We start from the raw sequence: 22,031 nt of genomic DNA on the forward strand, positions 1-22,031 counted from the left end.
ATTTTTTCTAGAATGAAGTAAAATGTTAAAATGTACTTGTCCCCAGTCTCCCCTTAACTTGTGAAATGGACAGTTTTCCTAAAGTCTTATTAAAGTCTTATTAAAGACATTTGGGATATGAACGCTTACAGTAGCCTACCATTACCAGTCTTGATATTTAACTTTATTCTAAATAATTATTTGAAAGGACTGCGGGGTATCTCACAAGAGCAATCATTTCCCTTTCTGCCCTAATAATAGTTTAGAGGAAGTGAAAGTGAAGCTTTCATAAAGATCTGTTTTTCTATTTTGTTTTTAAGTTTGTTGGTTAAAACATTATTACATTTGCCTACATTAAGGCATAAATGTTACTTTAAAGTACTACCACAGTGTGTTATGCAATAAGATCAAAGCAATGTGTATTGTGTTCTGTCAAATTATTATAATTCAACAAGACCGTCCCACAATCCACAGGGTGAATCGTTCCATCAAAAGCAATAGACCAAGTTTATATTTAAGACATCATAAAATCAAATTTGGACTTTTGAGTCTTTTAGTCCAAGTCTTTTAATTGCTAACTACTAAGTTGACTAAATAAAATGTAATCAGACATACACATTTAAAATCCACTTTCTCAAGAAAATTGATGACATCATCCTGCAATCAGAGGCGTATCCATATTTTTGTCCAGACAAATAGTCTCTAGAATGAGAATGTTTCTCTCTTTAATATGCCTCCCACATTTGCCTGTTTTCATAGAAACTTGTCAACACAGAATCCTTTCATATATATGGTTATGGGAATTAGGCTTTTTTTGTTGTTGTTGTCATTGTGTCTGCTTTTTTTTTAAAGGTTCGTTGATACTTTTTGTAATGTGCTGCATTCTTTTACACAAACACAATGTGTAACTGATGAGACAGTCAGCAGAAGTTCATCAGGTCAGTGGAAAGTTTTGAAAGTACTGTATGTGGTTTCCAGTAAAACCATTGTACAGGAAAAGAAAACCTCAGTGTGCAGTTACACAAGTGTCTGACTAAATTAATACAATGTTATCACTTATTCTTCCATATTAATTGGTAAATGGCATCATTCTGCGGTAAAATACTTTTGTATTGTAATGTTAAACTTTATTTTTGACCCTTGCCATCCCAGACTTGAGATTTTCTCAAGCAACTGTACTAGTTTTATGTTTCTCATAACACTTGTATCACTCTCACTTTCTTCTTAATAAGAAATAATATTTTTTTGCATGATACATGAAGAGTACCCAGAGTTTATTTCGCAATTTATGACCGAAAAGAGAAAAAAATTACTGGTAGGCATGACATAGCTTTGACGTCAAGACTAAATGAGTATTGAGTAAAGCAACCTTTCTCTGCAAAATTATAGAGACTCAGGAAATGAGTAAGAAGAGTGACGGACACAAACTTTACACTCTCTGATTCATGGTTAGCCTATATATTTCATAGCATATAGTACGTGAATACTTTGATTGATAAGTTATGACTTCATAGAGTCTGCAGTAAGGGAAAAAAATTAAGGTGGCACGTCCAAATGTGTCAGCAAGATTAAGCTATGAGGGTGTGTCTTTTTTTTCTTATCTGAACAAAAATCCATTCAGAAAAAAGCTGTTAGGAAATACATCATCATGAGCAGAGTAACTCATCTGGTCTGATTCATCCATAAAACATCCGCTTCTCTGATCTCACAATCTAACCCACCCAATTCAGATCACAAAGTACACTACTAACTAAAATGAGTTGGGTTAACTCATTTAAAGTGATAGTTGACCTTTAAATTTAAATTCTGTCATTAATTTCTCACCCATGTCGTTCCAAACCCGTAAGACAATCGTTCATCTTTGGAAAAGATGAGATAAAAAGAGATTGTAAAACTAATCCATATGAATTGAGCAGTTTAGTCCAAATTTTCTGAAAAGATTCAATCGCTTTATATGAACAGATTTAATTAAGGCTTTTATTCCTTAACATTGATCAGCGAACATAAACATAAAGAAGCTCAACCAAACCTGCTTGAAGCAAGAGAACAAACCTCTTTCAGAAGCTCACACGTGCTGCGTAACACGAGAATGAACCTCGTTGGTTCTTCCACGTCAAGCGAACTTGAGCTTCTGTTTACCACAACTAATGTGTGAGTTGATGAATATGTGAATAAAAGCCTAAATTCAATCTGTTCATCATATAAAGCAGTGGTTCTCAACGTCTCCTGCAGGGACCCCCTGGGGTGCAACCACAGAAAAACCACAGTCCCGAAAATTCTCGGGCCAGCAGCATGTGTCCAAATTTCAATCTTAACTGTTCTATTTCATCAGAAACGATCTTAAAACAGGGCTTTAAGTGTAAAATACCGAACTTGTCCTTTAAAGCTCCTGTAGGTAACTTTTGAAAACATGTATTTGCTAAAACTGTCATTATGTCCTGACAGTAGAATATGAGAAAGATAATCGGTGTAAAAATCAAGCTACTCTGGCTCCTCCCAGTGGTCCTATTGCCATTTGCAAGAAATACACACTCCCGGTCAGAAACAACCAATCAGAGCCAGGAGGAATGTCTTAGCAGTGTCAATCACGCTCGTGTACGCGCTGATCACACCCCTCTCTTGCACAGCGCGAGCCGTCGTTCAAACTCAAGATTGCCGGCGTGCTGCAGCTGTGCTTATGACGGAGAAACAACCTAAACTGCCAATTCTCGAGTGACACCTGCTCATAAAACAAAGAGGTAAAAGGAAAAAGACCGATGACGATAAACAAGCGAAAAAGAAAGAATTACACAAAACCCATTGACTCGGTGTCAAAACTCTAGCCGCATAACATGTAGATAAAATGTCACGCACTCTGCTAAGCAACAATTGAAACCTGCTAATTCACTGGCTTGTCATGTTGCTGAAATAATGTACTAGCACACCTTATCTAGCATTATATATCGCTAGAATAATTACTTACATACTGTAACGTTAGTTACCGTTTTATTAACGTTATCTTACTGGCTATTTATAACTTATAGAAAGAGTGCAACGTTATAAAGTTACATGTAGGCTATTGGAAAATACATAATGATTTGAGGACCAATTTTGTAGTCAAAGTATGGGCAGGCCATAGTCAATGTAAAGCATATTATTGACGTTTAGTCCCTATTAGTGAATGTGCCATATAACTTTTTATCCGCTGTTATGGGTGGCCCTGTTTACTAGCCTGCGCGTTCACGACAGGCTCCGCTGTGGAGGACGAGCTGTGGAGGGAGGGCTTTAGCGCAGCAGAGAGCAAGGGGGTGGGACCTGGAAGTTGTGCTTGTTCAAATTTTCAGGCTAAGTCAACGTTTTCTCAAAACTCCCTACTGCAGCTTTAAGTCCTATTGTACCGAATTTTGGTTGTAGTTCCACCAGATTTCCACTGGGGGCGATCGCCCATGAATGGGAGTCTATGGAGCTAGACGGCTAAATTAGTTTCTTTCGCCCGATTGCCGTTGAGAAATCTCAGATTTGATAGTAGGTTTTGCAAGTTCAACATGGGTTCTAGGTCGAAAGTTGAATGAACGAGTACTTATGTCCTTTCGATTTCTTACAGGTTGAGTTGTTGTTGCCCATAACACGCTAGCATTCTGCTAATGGATGCTGGTTGGTCAGTGAAGGACTGATTATGCCCAGAGATACCGCTTGATGGAATCGTGGCATCCGAAGCAGGACCACAATGTTAAGAACTTTAGTTTTACAAAAACTCTTCTAGCATGTGTATTTACCTGTGTCAGCTGTCTCGAGAGAAAAGAAAGTGCAGAGCGCGAAAGCACCTCTTTGTGGTAGGCCATTCTCAGCTTTTTACTTTGAGAAAAATCATAAAGGCAAAAAACGCAGGCAGAAAAAAAAACCGGTGAGAAAACAAAAGCAACAGATTTGCACACATTACAAAGACACAAAGATGATGCATGATTGCCGTTTACTTTATTGAAAGCATTGGTGGCTTAATGGGTGTCTGAAGAGATGTTGAATTGAGTCTTGTGTATGGAAGTGGCAAAGTGATTGATTTAATTTGTGAAATTGTTTTTGTGTTTTGTTTTGGACCTACAACTGACGGTGGGGTTCCCATTTTCTTGTATATGGTTTACTGGTAACGCTTTAGATTACAGCCCGGAAAGTACTGCGTAATTAAAGCAATTTTACAGCGTAACCTTCGGTAATTATAGTGTACCTATAATGTACTTACAATATAAGTATAAGAGAACAATATTTTAAGTTTGGGGAATAAAGGGGTAACAACCAGGAGAATTAAAAAATTATTTATACTGTAAGTATTATAGAACTAAGGGGTACTTATTCTACTATTATGATATAACAATCTTACATTTGGGAGCAATTTAGCGAGAACATACACTGCGTACCTTTTTGAAATAATGGTGAACCAGTACATACTGTATAGGCTTTATAAATGCATAGATGTATACCCTGTAATTTTTAAAATTACAGGGTATACATAATACAGACTATTGCAACTTTTGCTTAAATGTGGAAAGATACTCTTGTTTCATGTAGCTTGTTACCCCCTTGTTCCATGTAGTTATAGGGTAAGTGTGACATTGCGGGCCGTAAATTAAAGTGGTGCTTGTTACCCCCTTGTTCCATGTAGTTACAGGCCAGGGTAACAATAAAAATGTATACACACAATCTTATATCACTGACTCGGAAACCTTTATTTATTATACAAGCACCACTTACCCTGTAACCACATGAAACAAGATATATTTCCCAGTATTTAAAAAAATTGCAATAGTCTTAGCTTTTCTTGCCTTGAAACATGTTAGCCCAACTTAAACATCTGCACTTTTACTATCATAAAATAAATAAATAAAAGTATAAATGCATAGATATCTACCCTGTAATTTAAAAAAAGCATATACAGTATGTATTGGTATACAATTATTACAAAAAGGTAAGCAATGTGTATCGCTAAATTGCTCCCAAATGTAAGATTGTTGTATCATAATAGTAGAATAAGTTACCCTTAGTTCTATAATACTTACAGTATAAATATTTTTTTAATTCTCCTGGTTGTTACCACTTTATTCCCCAAACGTTACATATTGTTCCCTCATACTTACATGCAAGTACTTTATAGGTACACTATAATTACCGAAAGTTACTCTGTAAATTCCTCTTAATTACACAGTACTTTCCGGGCTGTAATCTAAAGCGTTACCGGTTTACTCTGTTAAGGTTTGGGGAATAGATTGTAGTGGTTTGATTTACTTTACCATTGTGGAGGTTGGAGTGAATTTGTGTTTGGTGAACTTGTGAGTGTGCACACAGTTTCAGAGCAATTTCCATTGGATAGGATTGGGAACCCTGTTGTCTGTAACGGTTACAATTTTGTTTGTTTTCTCTCTTTGCCAGTTCTGAATATCCCATGTGATCCTTGTGAATATTGTGCAATGAGCTTTATCTTTGCAACGAAACACACTGTGGCCCTTTTGAGTTCTCCTCATCTCTTGCGAGATGACGGGGTTACAAATGTGCCTGAAGGATTGCCGTTAAGCAGTATCTCTGGTTGTACGATGACGTCATTGACATTTTAAAAGACTTTTTAAAGCAAATAAGTGACTCCAAAAAAATCTAACACCCAACAATGTGTAATTTCTTTGCATCTCGTTTCGAATACAACATTCAAATTTCTAGACAAAAAATGATATCCTGAGAAAAGTGGATTTTGAGGGGTATAGCTCCATAGACCTCCGTTCATTCTGCACTCGTCATGTGAGCGCCCTCATATGGAACCAGAGTGGAACTGCAACCAGTTCAGAAGCCGGAAGTTTACTGAGAGTGGAAGTCCTCCCCTTATTAGACATGCTCTGCTCAAAGGCTTAATGTGTAGCTGACTAACTGAATCAGGTGTGCAATTTCAGGGAGAAAACAAAAACATGTCCTGGGGGTCCCTGCAGGAGAAGGTTGAGAACCACTGATATAAAGCAATCGAATCTCTTCAGAAAATTTGGACAAAACCATTCAATTCATATAGATTAGTTTATGAATGTTTTAAAGCATCAAAGAGGTAGTTGAGTAGCTGTCAATAAAGGGACAGAAAGCTCTCAGATTTCATCAAAAAGATCTTCATTTGTGTTCTGAAGACGAACGAAAGTCAGATGAAAGTGAGTATTAATGACAGAACTTTCAATTTTGGGTGAACTATCCCTTTAAGTCAGATTTGACTGAACTGTAATACTGTCTAATTGGTAGTTGTTGTTCTGTGAAAGCTATCCCAAGCTTTTCCTGCTACCAACAGCATGTTATTGTGGAGTCAGCGAATGCTAAAGATTCACAGAATAAGGTTTACCATCCAGGCAGACAAGCCCAAACTGGGAAACACTGATCTTGAAACATGGAGTGTCCTCTAGAGGCAGAGGCCATATATACTGCTCTAAATGTCTCTCTATTTTGGGTTCTGACTCTGAGGTCTTCAACCCTGTTCCCGGAGACCCACTGCCCAGCGAAGTTTATATCCAACCTTGAACCTGCTTCAGCTTGTGATTTTCAAGTGATCCTGAAGAGCTCTTTTAGCTGGTCCAGGTGTTTGGAGCTAAACTCTGGAGGACAGTGGTTCCCCAGGAGCAGGGTTGAAGACCTCTGCTTTAGTGACCTAATCAATGCATGCAATATTTTCTAGATTTGTATTATATAGTAGGCTAAGTATAATGTCTAGTATGTGAAATGTGTGTTTGCATAGAATAACTGGATGATCTACAATACAAGGCAAAAGTGTGATGTATAGACTTGACCTCCTATTTTTGATTGTTAATCTGAATTATAGCTGCAATTTCTTTTTTGGACAGATAAAGAAAACTATGGGAGTTTTGTTATTATCACAACACAATATTACAAATTCATTGGATTTTGAGGCCAAAAAAATGCTGACTTTATAATAAGGGCTGCATGGGTGCACTGCATCTAACATATGTCTAACAGAAATCTCTCTGCTTAAATGATATAGGGCAAACTAATTCATACTGGAAACTCGTCCTTTTGAGCTATTAATTAAAAGAACCGGCTCATAAGAGTCATTTGTTTCAGGAATGATACCAATGATCCCAATCCACAATCTGACTTGTGATGCAGCCTGGAATTGGCTTTATGCCACAGCTTCACTACTTCCTGAACTTCAGCCAGCCCTTTGTTTCCTGTCTGTCATTATTGGACAAACTGATTAATCCAGGTGTGCCTGGCCTCAGTAACAATAATCAGGCACACCTGGATTAATCAGTTTGTCCAATAATGACAGACAGGAAACAAAGGGCTGGCTGAAGTTCAGGCAGTAGTGAAGCTGTGCATAAAGCCTATTAACATTGGTTCGTTGGCCAGAGGAAAACTGGTCCCTCTACTGAGTCTGGTTTCTCCCAAGGTTTTTTCTCCATTTATGTCACCTGATAGTTTGGGTTCCTTGCCACTGTCACCTTTGACTTGCTGAGTGGGGCACATAATATTCCGCAAAATTATTGATTTGACTGCACTGAGACTATTGGAAGAGACTGAACTGAGCTTGACGATGATATCACTGTTTTCTACAGAGCTGCTTTATAACTAAATTTAACTAATCTCATATTTGATGATCTTTACACAGTAATTCAAAGGAACTGAACATTGAACTGACCTACAAAACGCGTTATGTGACCGTTGGGTGTGTTCACACGTGTAGTACAGTTCTTTTGGACCAGACCAAAAAGAATTTTACTTTGGTAGCCTACTTCACACTGTCATTTTTAAGACTGAACCGATACACACACACAAAAAAAACTGCTTTTATGACTTTTTTTCTTCTTTTTTTTTGCGATGGGATTACCAAACATCCAAAACAATGCTGTGTGCTAAAAGCGCACATTTTATGTGCATATGGTATTTTTTACCCGCTGAGTAGAACTACTTGTGAAAAGTTTATAAAATATGTGAAGGAGTCAAAACAGCGGCAAGAATCCCTCCGTTGCACACATAAACACAAAGATCTTCTGCAAGGACACGGTGTTTCCGACCCTTGTACCAAACTGTATGGGCAACATCGCGACTATGACAAGAAAAAACAGTGCAGAGTCCGAATATGCCTACTTTCATACTTTCACGTCACGAGTGTACCGGTCCTCCTTCACTGCTATACTCCCTCACTCGCACTCTGGACTACACTTCCCAGCATCCCTCCTGATCCTCACCTGCACTCATTCAGCCATCACCCGCACCTGCCACTGATGATCACCTCATCAACACACATATAAGCACACACCTCGCCTACTGTCTGGTCTCCTTTTGAGATAGGACTCTTATCTTCATCCCCAAAGCTTGTTTATGTTTTTGCTTTGCTTCAGTTTGTCTACCTGTGAGTCAATTCGATGACCAGTCTATTATCACCATCAAGACGAGATGTGTGCTTATTTGGTCAACCCTCTTCTCTTTCACGATCTACCATCAACTGCAATACCGGATCCGCAAATGAAGCACTGAGGTTTTCCCCTGATTTATTTTTGTCGATTTGATTGGGAAAGGATTCAAAGCTTCGAGAGTGTCGAACACAGCGCCATCTGCTGTTTAGCAAAAAAATAAAGCATCCAGAACCCTGTGAAAGAAGCTTGGAGAAAGCACCCACCAGACATTCCATAGTTTCATTTTATGTGGACAGTGAGTCTGTGTGTGTGTCGAATTTATCTCTGTGATGAATTAATTTACCAATTAAACTGGGTACCCAAAATTAATTTACCCAAAACTCTGTGGTCACAAAAAATCCCAAATTTGCCCAGTGGCCTCTGTCCATCATGGCCCAGTAATAAGTTTCAAATCAGACAGTACCATACACTTACACTATGTGATTTTTTTTCGGACACAGCGAGTGCTAGACCTTTCTGTCCTTTTTACTGTGACATCACGTCCTGTTTTTATAGTTTTCGTTTAGATGTCTTTGGTTCATGTTGTAGGCATATTTAAGCGCAACTGAACCAGAATTCATTTGTGTACTGAGGCCCAACTTTTCAGGGGTTTCAATCCACTTGCCTGGTTTACACGCTTGGGTTCAGATGGCACATTTACTCAAATGAATCGCACTAAAAGAGCAATCGCACCTGAGTTAGTTTGAATCCAAACCTTGCGAGTGTGAACACACCTGTAAAAATAATGGTTCCAGAAGGGGTTTAGAAATGCCATAAGAACCATTTTTGGCTCCCTAAAGAACCTTTCAGTAAACATTTCTTAATTTTTTCTTGGTGTAAAGAACATTTTATAATCTAAAGAACCCTTTTTTTACACTATAACGAACTTTTTATTAATATGTAAAAGGTTCTTCATGGAACCATAGAGGCCAACTTTATTTTAAGAGTGTTTATCAACAGAACAATACTGCTAACTGCCACAGTAGTCTTAGTTATGCTCTATATTGTTCTCATTTTCATTTTAACACCAGAATGACCTATATAGTAAATGCTCATTTATGAATGATTTATTCATTTTGCATCTGTCATGTGAAAAATGAACAAAAAACTTGGACTTGAAGACACAGTAAGGCTTCTTACAAAATCATGTCTTTAATGCATCATTTTATTCATGCAACAATCATGTTTGGCTGTGGTATGATTATAGCTTATGAATACAAATGTGAATAATATAGTAGCCTACAGATTCACACAAATTAAAATTTACTTGTTTTGTAACATCCTATGTTGGCCTTGCATTAGTAAGTAGTTTGAGTAACTGTCCCTTTAAGACTGTATATGTGTGTCTAAAGTTAATTGCACAGGTCTGACTGACAGCACGTGGCTGTAATATAGGGACTCGATTGAAGAATCAGGCAATCTCCCATGCCAATGCACCTCCGGAAGTAGGAAACTAGAGGAATGTAAAAGAATTGAAAAGTAAATGAGTGTCTTTGTTCATCTTGACATATTTTGCTGTACGTCTTTCTAAACGTTCTATATTTGTGTGCAAAATCCATTCAACACATGACAATTTAAGATAGAGACTCACAGGGATATGTGGTGAATCTGGCAGATACACAGGCGTCTTTTTTATAGCCACATGTCTCCTGAGTGGTCACACATCTTCCTCCAGAGCGGGGGACACAGTTGTGACATTTCAGGGCAGAGACTACAACACAGTTAAGCAATTATGAACTATTGCAAAACATATGACACTAACTATTGCATCAAGATGGAAACATTTAGCTTTTGATTGCAGTAAAAACATGACAGATTACTGGTATGCACAATCAGACTCCTTGGATAAAGGAGTTGTGCACAACGGCTGTGCTAAGACACTTGACCTCTGGCTTTAAAGGGATAGTTCACTTTGAAATCAATTTTTGATATGTTTTAGCTTACCTCAAGGGCATCCAAGATGTAGGTGTCTTTGTTTCCGCAGTAGTTTCAATTTTGATATTTTTAGGTCAAACCGTTCTTGTATGTCAGTCATATACTGCAGGTCTATGGTCACCACCTCAAAGAGCATGCACAGAGAAGTCCAAATTAAACATGATTTAATGACTCGTAAATGTAAGTACACATTGATGGCCTAAGACACGAAACGAGCGGTTTGTGTGAGAAAACGAACAGTATTTATATCGTTTTTACCTCTTGTAACCACAGCCACGTCCAAGTGATCTGAGGGCGCGGGCGCTTCGGTCTGTGCGCTACAAGAGGTAAAAACGATATAAATACTGTTCGTTTTATCACACAAACCACTCGTTTCTTGTCTTAGACCATCAATGTGTACTTACATTTACGAGTCATTAAATCATGTTTAATTTGGACTTCTCTGTGCATGCTCTTTGAGGTGGTGACCATAGACCTGCATTATATGACTGACAGACAAGAACGGTTTGACCTAAAAATATCAAAATTGGAAACAAAGACACCTACATCTTGGATGCCCTTGAGGTAAGCTAAAACATATCAAAAATTTATTTCAAAGTGAACTATCCCTTTAAACATGCAAACCCACCATTCGCCAACACCAGGGTGAGAACAAGAGCCAGCAGCAGGACCTTCATCATTCTGTTGAATAAAGTCATAATCATAATAAAAAAAAAAAAATCCATTTACTAATCAATCATATTTTTTTATTAGAACAGTGTTAAAGTATCACCCATGCTCATTCTTTGACAACAGTTATGAAATATTTAATGCACCCTCATATTTTAATGAGCAATAAATTCATGTAGTTTAGGTTGTTCAAATTATATATGTCCCTATATTTCTTTTGAATTGCAGTTCTTAGACCACTAATATGAATTTGAAAACGTGTCATTGTTATATAATTATTATTAATTGTATTACTATTATTATATAATTGGAAAAATACATTTATGGACTCAATTCAATTTTTGGGATCATTTTGAATTGTTTTTATATTGTGACTTTTTATAATTTATTCAAAAGGTAAACTATATGCATAGCATGGTAACAATTGTTGTATTTAATTGTGACATTTATTTAGCTGATTTTAAAGTTTGATTCTCATAACTACTGCAATGTATTGCATTATGATGATACCGAGACCTTGAGGTGAATTATATTTAATATGGTTGTTTTCATGAAAATATTTTACAATGCAAAATGCAGTTATTTAGGAAATGATCAGCACGTTTTCAACAGTTTTCTCAAAATTATTGTTAAATTATCTTTTCATTTCTTATTCTAGACTAATCAGAGAACAATAGGACTGTCAAAGAGTTATTAAAACACAGTTATGCTTGTCGAGGTCCAATACTTATTTTCCTATTTTCATACAATTCTCCCATTAAAAAAGTACAATTAATATGAACTGAATTGAACTTATTACACTCTTATATACAGTTTATATATATACAGTATATATATATATATATATATATATATATATATATATATATATATATATATATATATATATATATATAATAAAAAGTTTCATAATGCTGTAAACGTACCTTGACTGTGAAGCAGAGCTGAATGTAGTACACACCTGTGTTGTGTGTGTCCCTTATATACTGTGATTCTGCCTGTAAAGTTCCAGGAATCTTTGTCAGGAATTGGAAATTCCTTGTTGGATTCAGGCCAAAGAAACTAGTAACACAATTTGATCATTGTGTGCTCTTGGCTAAGTTTCAGATGATACGTGCCACTTTTATTGGTTTATTGCATGGTCAGTGTGGTTGTGTAACTTTTGTTTTGTTCTGATCTGATCTGGTCTTGTCCAGTTGTACAACAAAAGATACATTGTTTTTCCCTTATCGTATTAAATGTGCTTAATTTACTGGAACATTTGATCAAATGTTTACAGATAATGGTTCCTCAAATCTGCAGAGTTTTTAGCCCTGCAGTGTTTAGCTCAACCCCTGATCAAACTCCCCTGCTACTCTGAAGATCCTGATTATTAGGGTTGGAGTTTATTTTTTGGATCTACCTATATATATATATATATAAACAAAAACACATATTATTCACATATTTTACACTATTGCAGATTTTCTCTTCCAAGTCTGTCAGTAACGCTCGGTTTCGTTCCTGTCTCTATGTGTCACGAACTGCTCCGAGACACGAAGGTTGAGGATCCAAATGGAGTTTTATTACTTTGTTTTTATTGAAAGTAATCCACAATCGTAGTCGAAAACAGGCAAAGGTCATAAACACCGGCTAATCAGTCCAAACAATATCAAACACAACAAGGCAGGGAACACGGGCAAAAGAATAATACAAGGAACAGGCAAGAAATCCAAAAACCAAGAGTCATGAAACCAGTGAGAATGCTCGGAATTGCAGTGTAACACTAAACAAGACTTCGCAGGGAATGAATGTGAAAACCAGGCTATTACCATAGACAGTATAAGAAGTGGACAGAGCCATCTCATTGGAACTCAGTTGAGACAGTTGAAGCCCATTTTAAGCGATTTTTGAGCACTTCCGTTCCTGACGCGCAGACTCAAACCGACTCAAACTAAGCTTGATGACGTGAGCAACCTGTCTGACAGACGTAAATCTTCTAGTAGCTGTGCGTGAAAATGGCCAACGTTAATCTTGCAGAGACGGGGAACTTGAGCAAAGAGTTCTTTGGCGTGAGTGAGCAGGAGTAAGTATTCCGTTGCTTTTATGGACTCATTATCTATGGGCTTCTCCCTTGACGGGACGTCCCCCCGATTGCCTGCGAGCTTCTCCTCCTGTCTGTACGGTAATTTCTGTACAGCGCGACAGAGAGTCGAGTGGTTATGACGCAATCGTTAGCCTATTTTTACAAAATCGGTTTCTACGGGGCCATAATGTAACATAGAAGGTAATGGAGCCCTTTATACATTGTCGTGTTTCTTTAGAAATAAATAATGGACAAATGGAGTCTTTAAACGCCTCAGATGTAAAGTTATTCGCTGTCAAAATGACGCCAAAATGAATGGGAGTCAATGGAAATGCTAACGCAAGTGAAGTTCTGCTACAAGATGGCGGCACCCGGCCGGCTTCAACTTCCGGTCGATGGATTACCCCCTTGGCCTTTACAGGGTGAGTTAAACAAGGTAATGAGACACAGGTGAATCAGGGTTGATGAGTCCAGCCAGAGAGTTATGGGAAATGTACTTTCATTAGAGAATGACAATAGTCCAGGGTTGGAGTGCCCTCTGGTGGTAATGATGGGCACTCTCACTGGTAATCGTGACACTATGAAGCCCCTCCTTCTGAAAAGCGCAATGTGCTCTGATTGGCTGGCTGGACCAGTGTGTTGTGATTGGTCAAGCGTTTTGAGTGTGTTTGGGAAATGTCACACACCTTTACCATAACAGCAAGTTTCAACACACTACTAACGCAACTCAACCAGACCTTGACCCATTAAACTTTTTCAGTTCTTACCTTTTTCCCACCCATATATATATATATATATATATTTAGCGACATACACTACCAAGTCTAGTGTACTACATTACCCACACACCTCTGGTCAAGGTCTATAAGTAGACACTCCTTCCTTACTTTGTTTCTTTTGCATTGGTGAGGTGTGGGTGTTTGAATGGACACCCAACCATGTCTTTTGAGTCCTTTCAAGATTCAAGATTCAAAAAGCTTTATTGGCATGGTGAAAAAAATCTTTACATTGCCAAAGCATTAATAACACTATACAATAGAAATCAAATAGTTAATAATAAAATAATAATAATGAAGAAAAAATGAAATTTTAACATGAAAATAAACATAACAATAAAAATGTTTAATCTTGTGATATTTATAACAGTGTCTCTAGGCATATAGTGAGTGTGTTGGTAGCTCTGTCCCGCTGGAGGCTCTTTTGTCGGGACAGGACCTCACATTCCTGGCAGCCAGGTTTGAGCTAGCTGGGCTTAGCTGGTATGGGAGTTTGTCCATATTTGTTTTCTGATGGAGGTCTTGGGATGTGAAATTGGGATAGAAAGTGTCCCTAATGTGTGTATAATTAGGGCAGTATGTCAGAAAGCGCAGCTCTGTTTCCACTTGTGGAGTGAGGACACAGCCGCTCTTCCTTTGGCAGCCGTGTCCATTTCCAATGTCAGGCTATTTGCAAATTTATCAAACAGTCCATGTCAGATATTTATAATATACATACATGTCTGACAGATTTTGATAAATGCATAATTTTGCATGTGATGGCACACACGATAAAATAATGTTTAGAAGTTGTGAAGAGTTTGACAATTTCACTAAGAATCAACTCGTCAGTTTTGATAAACAAGCCATGTGCATTTAATTATTATGCAAATTGTTGTACTTACTTTTGCACACATGGGCCTAAACACATGCAATTTGCTTAAATCAATAAGAAATTCAAATCTGATGTGAAAAAGAAACTAATTGTTCAGAGCTCTGAATTTATTGTTTTGAGGGAAAAAATTGAGCCAAATCGATTGAGAAAAAATGCAATAGATGGTAATGAAAGTAAAAGACTAAAACCTGTGTATGTGTTCAGCTATCTTATCATTTTGGTAAGTCTTTAATTTTTTAGACTTGGAACATATTTCAAAATTGTATTACTGTAGAAATGTAGCAAATGGCGGTCTTTCTGCATTTTTTTTATTTTTGTTACAGTTTTTTACATTCACAATAGGACTGATTTCTCAATACTTTTTTAAAACTCTTTATGCTGTTCTCCTAACCAACTTACATCTTTGCACAGCAGTTAATTTCACTTTTAAAACGCACTGCAACTACCAAAACACTTCATTCATATCTCAAATCAACCCATTCTTCACTTCACAAAGGTTTCATCCAACAAACACAATGTGTTGCTCATTAAACAATGGCCTAAAGAACACAAACAACATGTAGCATTACACAATGTTTTCTTGTAAAATTTCTTCACAAAACGAGAATGAAACATTAGCCTACTGTTTACAATTCACTCCAGTATATTTTACATCATGGTGCTATTTTATACAGTACAAACATTGTTCCCCGTTTGTATAGATAAGGCAAGTTTGCTGTATTTAAATGGCACATTTCATACAGTGCTTTATAGAAAAGGAATTAAAATAGTCATAATATAATCACAACTGATGCATAAGAAGTACAAATATAATCCATAAGAATACCGAATGTTAGTACGGTATTTCATTTTTAGATTCAGAATATATTTGATATTATGATATTACTGTATATTATATTACTGTAGAAATGTAGCAAATTGCTGTCTCATTCATTTTTGTATTATGTTCGGTTTTGAACTTAAAAACTACGGACTGCAGCTTTAAGTTTTGAAAAGAGTATGTAATCATGTGCATATTGGCCTGTAAGTACATAGTTTTGGTTGTGTCTGTGTCTAAGTGAGAAAATAATTAATGTAATTTGAAAGATTTTGTCATTGGATGCATTTTGTGCCAAAGCAATGATAAATGATCCATAGTTTAGCCCACATAAGCTGCTGTTGTGCTCACTGTGGGAAGAGTTTTGAAAAAGTGACCTAAGTATTGAGAAATATGACATAGCGATTGTAAAAAAAAAAAAAAAAATAGGTTTGAGTTGAGAGCGACACCAAGTGGTCTGGACTGGAAGCTGCAGGTTTACATCGATCTACTGTTTAAGGGATATTCACCCAAAAAGGAAAATTCTGTCATTAATTACTCATGTCGTTCCAAACCCGTAAGAATGTAATTAGGCCTACTCTTGGGAACACAAATGAAGATCTTTTTGATGAAATCTGAGAGATTTCTGTCCCTCCATTGACAGCTATGCAACTTCAAAAAGTTCATAAAGAGATCATAATCATAATCCATATGAATTGAGCAGTTTAGTCCAAACTCTTTATGTGATGAACAGATTTAATTTAGGCTTTAATTCACATATAAACATTGATCAGCAAATATAAGCTCAACCGAACCTGCTTGACGTGCGAGAACAAACGTTTTCCAGAAGCTCACGTGCTGCGTAACATGAGAATGAACCGCGAACATGCTTGAGCTTCAGTTTACCACAACTGATACGTGAGTTGATGAATGTTAATATGTGAATAAAAGCCTGAATAAAAGGAACAAACAGTATCACTGTCTGCATGAATCAAAAAGCAGAGGACATTCTGACAATGTGTGTAAATTTTTTATTTGTATTGTTCCGTGAGGAAAAGAAACATAAATCAGAGAGCTGGTGGTGAAGCCTCTTGAACTGTATTGTAAACATAAAAGGTTTATTAGCAGTTTAATGTTGAGTTGACAGAACTCAGTCTACATGATGATCACGTTATTGCAGAGGTCCGACTGGCAGCATTTAGTCTTCATGGCGGTGTTGTTCTGGAGAACAGCACACTCTGTCTTACTGCTGCATCTCCGAAAGCCCATGACTAGATCAAACACAAATATAAAAGCAGTTTATGAACATCATGACTTGATCTAATCACAAAGTGAACATTTATCTGCGTATAATGAAATGCAAAGAATCAAACTACAGCCGCTTCTGTTTGGCAGCGTCCATGTGAGTGTTATTTTAGTTTGAATGAGATACTAATATAGTTTTTATTAATAGTTTAAAATAGTTTTTATTTGTAAATATTCCATTTTCATTTTAGTTAAAGTTTAAGTAGCCTACTTTTGTTGTTTTTTGCCTTTTTTATTGTTTATTTCTATATATTTTTATTAATTTAATTAAATATAATATACATTTATTTCAGTTTAATTTTTTGTTATTTTCATACATCAAGTTAAACTAAATAAAAATAAGAAATATTTCCTTGGCAACTAGCTTTTTTTACTATATAGAAGGGAAGTATTTGATTTCTGACACAGCATCTGTTTCCTATGTTCTGTTTAGCTTTGGTATACTTGGTAACTGATTATGTGCTCGTTTGTTTCTATGGTTACTTGTGATTATCACCTGTGTCTCTTTGTTTGTCTGCCATGTATACCGTACACTCCCTGTTCAGTCCTTCGTCAGTTCTTGTTTATGGATATTGTGGTTTTGCTTTCTCTCCCACGCTTCTCCTGGGTGTTACGGATTATAAGTAACGACTGTTTGTTTGTTTGTTTATTTGTTTGTTACTCCGTTCGTGCTTGCTGCAATCCACTCGTGACAATTTCAAGTAGCAAAACAGTTTTTTAAGGTTTTAGTTAATTATAATAATCCTGGTTCATGTCAAATGTTTGGACAGACTTCCTCATTCTTTATTATTTTCCACATTTTACAATTATTAATTTTTTTATAATTTAATACATTTTATATATATATATAACTTTTTTCAGGACATTTAAATGCATTTCTTAGTGTGCAACTGACAAAAAGTTTAAAGTTTAAACTCACAGGGAGGGAAGTTGAATCTGGCCGCTATACAGGCATCTTTTCCAACGCCACAGGTCTCTTGAGATGGCATGCAGCGTGTTCCAGACTGAGGAACGCAGTGGTGGCATTTCAGTGCAGATCCTGCAATGGATTATAGCACACATGTGCATAAATCAGCACTGATGTAAAACTTTTTTTAACCCTCTCAGTAAGAAATAGTAACAGTATTGCGAAATTTTAGTATGGGGATTTTTCAGTCACAACATGATTATGTTGTATAAGTCAGATTCGTCAGATTAGGAACATTGTTTATGATCTGTAGAACAGAAACTGTTCTAGCTAGCTTCATTTGAAGCCAGAAACAGCAGTGATATGACATCAATGGAGAAAAAAGTTCAGGAGGTTTTATTTTTCAATTCATTTTTTGAAGTAATGTACACTTATAAATCACATTAACATACATTAACCTACTCAGTAACATACTGAGACAATGGTTTACGGGGTTTTTTATGTTGTTATTAAACTTCAGCAGCTTTAACTCACCATAGTTCAACACCAGAACAAGAACAAGAGGCACCAGCAAAGTCTTCATTTTTCTGTTGATTAGAGATGAGAAAATAATAATAATTATTATTAATAACAAAACTCAGTATCTGAGTTAAGAAGAGTATGTCTGTGGTGAAATTTTGATTTTTGGCTGATCAGCTTGCCCAGACAGTAACATAGTGTTGGCCCACATCTGGTACATGTGAAATCCACGTGTACCAGATGTGGGCCGGATCTGGGCCGACACTATGTTGCTGTCTGGGTGTTCAGTGATGCTTATAGCAAACACAAACATGCCGTTAAAGGAAAATGAACTGTACTCTGTTCTTGTATGTCAAGCATCACTGTTAGTGTTAGAGCTTTGAACAAACCCATAACCTTATCTATTACACTTGATTTGACATGAATTATCCCTCATTTCATGTGTCAGGTGTGGTGTTACTTTACTAAGCGATTAAGCTTACATTTGCACCAGGCAAATTATAAAACGTGTGTTAAAGCGCTTTACAGACAGCGTCAAATTATACAAAAGTGTTAAATTGTATACTGATTAAGTTGAAATTTAGACATTAAATCTGTGCATCATTAAATCTGAACTGATGAAGGCTAAGTGCAAATATCTAATGTGTAGTTTTAGGATAATACTGTGAAAACTTACTTTCTAAGCGATGTATTGAGAGTTTTGTAAGTTCATAAGCACTTATGTGTATCTCGTATCTCTTATATAGCACTTGTCATGCACTCAGGAGTGAATCACTTCCAGTAAGGAATTCCCTGCGGAATTAAAGAGTTGGAACTTGTTCATTGTGTTAAAATGAGGCCACAGACACTCAAGGCTCAATAACATTTGCTCAACGGTGTATTTGATCATTGTTTACTCATGCATTAGCTTCAGATCTTTAGTACTGATTGTACAATGTTCTTGTGCAAGATCCTGTTCTGTCCCTTTCTACTACAATAAACCACTCTTAACTTGTTTTTAACGTGGCATATTAAATACAAATATTTCTTAAATATTATCTGCATTTGGTTATCAAACACAATGGTGGTGCAGGCCCAGAATGGCCATCGGGAGCATCGGGATTCTCGGTGGAAGAATTAATTATTAATTTATAATTATTAATTATTCATTTTATTATTATTATTATTATATTGCCTGTCCAATGTACCAAAGTGATAATGTACGAATTCGGCATTCAATAATAAATCATGAATCTGTTAGTCCTGACTGTTAACTGCACAAATAAATACAACAGAACAAAGATTAAACAAATTAAATAAACACGGTTTTAATATTTTCAGGTAGGTCTAACAGTATTCCGATAACACTGCATTAGATTAGATTAGATTCTTTTTAATTTGTGCAAACATCATTTGGGGTCAAACGGGTTAAATAATATACAAAAACAATGTAAACAACTGTTAAAAAAAATTCCCCTAATTCAACTTAACTTAAGTTCAGTTGCTGCCTTAAATTAGGTATAATCAAACTGGTTGTATAGTAATTTCAACCATTTAAAAAAAATCTTGCCTGTAGTTTATAGCTTAAAATATTATTTTGATGTGTTAAAATAATGGAAATCCATTTGTTGTCATGATTATTGATCAAACGTTTTTTTACAGTGAAAATGTTCTTGTACCCTGATGGGGATTTATGTTAAATTAGTGCCCCTTTTCTTTAATCTTTCATCTTTTAATATATAATTAATTAGTGAATGATCATCAGCATCAGCTCTCCTTCAACGGTTCAGGAAAGGTCAGAAAGGTCGATTAAACAGCACGTCTGCCATGAGTGTCATGAGAACATGACAAATACCTTCCCATCACTGTGTGTTGGACAAATGACAAATGTTTTCTTCTCAAATCCTATGAGGACGTCAACGTGGCAGGAAAGTTCAATATTGAGTAAAACAAAGCTGAGGGACACGAGAGCCTGAGGGGACAAATATCAGATTTAGGACTAAGAGATATACATTATATATTTTTGAGAGGTTTGGTCATGTAATTCATGAGTCTTTAGCAATATTCTTAGACTTTTGATGATTTTTTAGTGTATGAATCTGTTCTGCAAGCGTTTACTGGATTTGACATGTTCCAGAAAGTGTGAGTAACTGTTTATTTTGGGTCCAAGGTACATGTGTGCACAAGGGTTTAATGTCTGTTGGATTTAGCTCTGCTCTTGGCTTATTTAACTATGAAAGCGCATCTTTTGATCTATCAGAGATTAATGCTCTTAACAAAAAACCTGTGATGTAAAGCTCAGTGATATGGCAGTCAGACAACAGTTGCCATTTTCAACTTATTTTATTTGCTGGTTATTATGATTGTACTATCAAAGCTAATTGAATGTTAGTCACTGCAAGAAAAAAAATTCTTAGTATTTTTGTCTTTTTCATTACAGAATCTAAAAAAAGTCTGCCTATATCTATATATATATATATATATATAAAAGTATACAAAAAGAAAAAAACAAAATGACCTGTCCGTGTGATAAGAAAAATGCATTTACTAACATGAGCAATACATTTGTTACAGTATTATTTATTCATCTTTGTTAATGGTAGTTAATAAAAATCCAGCTGTTTTTGTTAGTTCACAGTGCATTAACTAATGTTAACAAATACAACTTTTAATTTGAATAATGAATTGGTAAATGTTAAACTTAACTAAGGTTAATAAATGCTGTAGAAGTATTGATTCTTAGTTCATGTTAACTAATGAAATTCTATTGTAAAGTGTTACCAAATATGATATGGTTTTCTCTTTGAATTAAGTTTATTTTCTTACCCCACTGACAGATACTTTTCTTGGGACAAACTTATTTGTTAATCTTTTTCAGAAAACAAGACTTTCATTTTGCTCTTCAAGTAAATTAATTTAATTAAGAATGTTTAGATTTTTTTTACAGAAAAACAAGACAAAAAGGCATTTGCTATTAAATGCATGAATGCAACAAACATCTGATTTTGACATCGTGGAAATGTAAAACTGCCACATTTTTTTACTTCTGATATTGACATTTACTATGGAAGCTTGTTTTCAGCAAAGAATAAAATAATGTAAAGATACCTGTGACTTTTTATCTCACAATTCTGACATTTGTTCTCAGACTAGCGTGATATAAACTCACGATTGCGAAAATCAAAAGATAAAAAGTCACAATTATCTTTTAAATTGTTTTATTCTGTGCTGGAAACAAGCTTGCATATAACAGCTGTTAAGCTGCCCTTGAAATCTGTGTTTGAAAAATATTATAGATGACATGCCCTAATAATATTGCAACATTTCACTATGTGATTCGCTCATCTTAATGTTTTAACATGGAAAAAGGTTAACTTTTTAAAGGTTAACTTCTATTGCATATTGCTATATTGTGTGAGAATGAGAATGTATTTGTATGATATTGTGCAGGTAAATCACATCAACAAAAATGCTAGCATGCTTTTATTTTAATGTTAATGACCATTTTTCAAAATCCTTAAACTATTTTTTAAAACGTTTACATAATCTGAAAAGCAGATTTAAAATGATCTTTTTAAAAAACAAAGCAAACTGATTTGATAAACAATTTTGTGTGAATGAGAATGATGTATTCATATGATATCTGTATTAAAAAGCAAAATCACATCACCAAAAAATTATTTATTTACACTTTTGAGACACTTTGAGACAGACTGTTTATTTGTAACTTGCACAACTACAAATTCAGTGAGTAAATATTGCTTTATTTTTTTTTAAGTCACAAATCAGAAGCATAGTAATCATCTATTTTATTGAAAGCCG

At 35.7% G+C, this 22,031-nt stretch overlaps 3 protein-coding genes across 3 annotated transcripts in view; all 3 read right to left on the reverse strand.

The window, feature by feature from the left end:
- Nucleotides 1–9,531: 9,531 nt before the first annotated feature.
- Nucleotides 9,532–11,962, reverse strand: LOC130105572 (secreted Ly-6/uPAR domain-containing protein 2-like). The gene is made up of 4 exons (XM_056271624.1): nt 11,915–11,962; nt 10,948–11,000; nt 9,976–10,095; nt 9,532–9,837 (listed from the first exon to the last, which is right to left on the reverse strand). Exons 2-4 carry the CDS (start codon nt 10,997–10,999, stop codon nt 9,737–9,739), a joined length of 273 nt encoding a protein of 90 aa, XP_056127599.1. The 5' UTR covers nt 11,000; nt 11,915–11,962; the 3' UTR covers nt 9,532–9,736.
- A 4,606-nt stretch (nt 11,963–16,568) lies between these two features.
- LOC130105571 (cytotoxin homolog 5-like) lies at nt 16,569–18,351 on the reverse strand. The gene is made up of 3 exons (XM_056271623.1): nt 18,246–18,351; nt 17,724–17,843; nt 16,569–16,770 (listed from the first exon to the last, which is right to left on the reverse strand). The coding sequence occupies exons 1-3, from the start codon at nt 18,292–18,294 to the stop codon at nt 16,655–16,657; spliced, it is 285 nt and encodes a 94-aa protein (XP_056127598.1). The 5' UTR covers nt 18,295–18,351; the 3' UTR covers nt 16,569–16,654.
- Nucleotides 18,352–21,911: 3,560 nt separating this feature from the next.
- Nucleotides 21,912–22,031, reverse strand: part of ly97.3 (lymphocyte antigen 97, tandem duplicate 3) — a 1,223-nt gene continuing 1,103 nt past the window's right edge. The window contains exon 4 of the mRNA XM_056271622.1: nt 21,912–22,031. This exon is cut by the window's right edge and continues 130 nt beyond it. The gene's annotated coding sequence lies outside the window, so the exon portion shown is untranslated.

Source organism: Rhinichthys klamathensis, unplaced genomic scaffold (genome assembly GCF_029890125.1).
Source record: "Rhinichthys klamathensis goyatoka isolate OS25496 unplaced genomic scaffold, OSU_Roscu_1.1 h1tg000323l_1, whole genome shotgun sequence".
Lineage (NCBI taxonomy): Eukaryota > Metazoa > Chordata > Actinopteri > Cypriniformes > Leuciscidae > Rhinichthys > Rhinichthys klamathensis.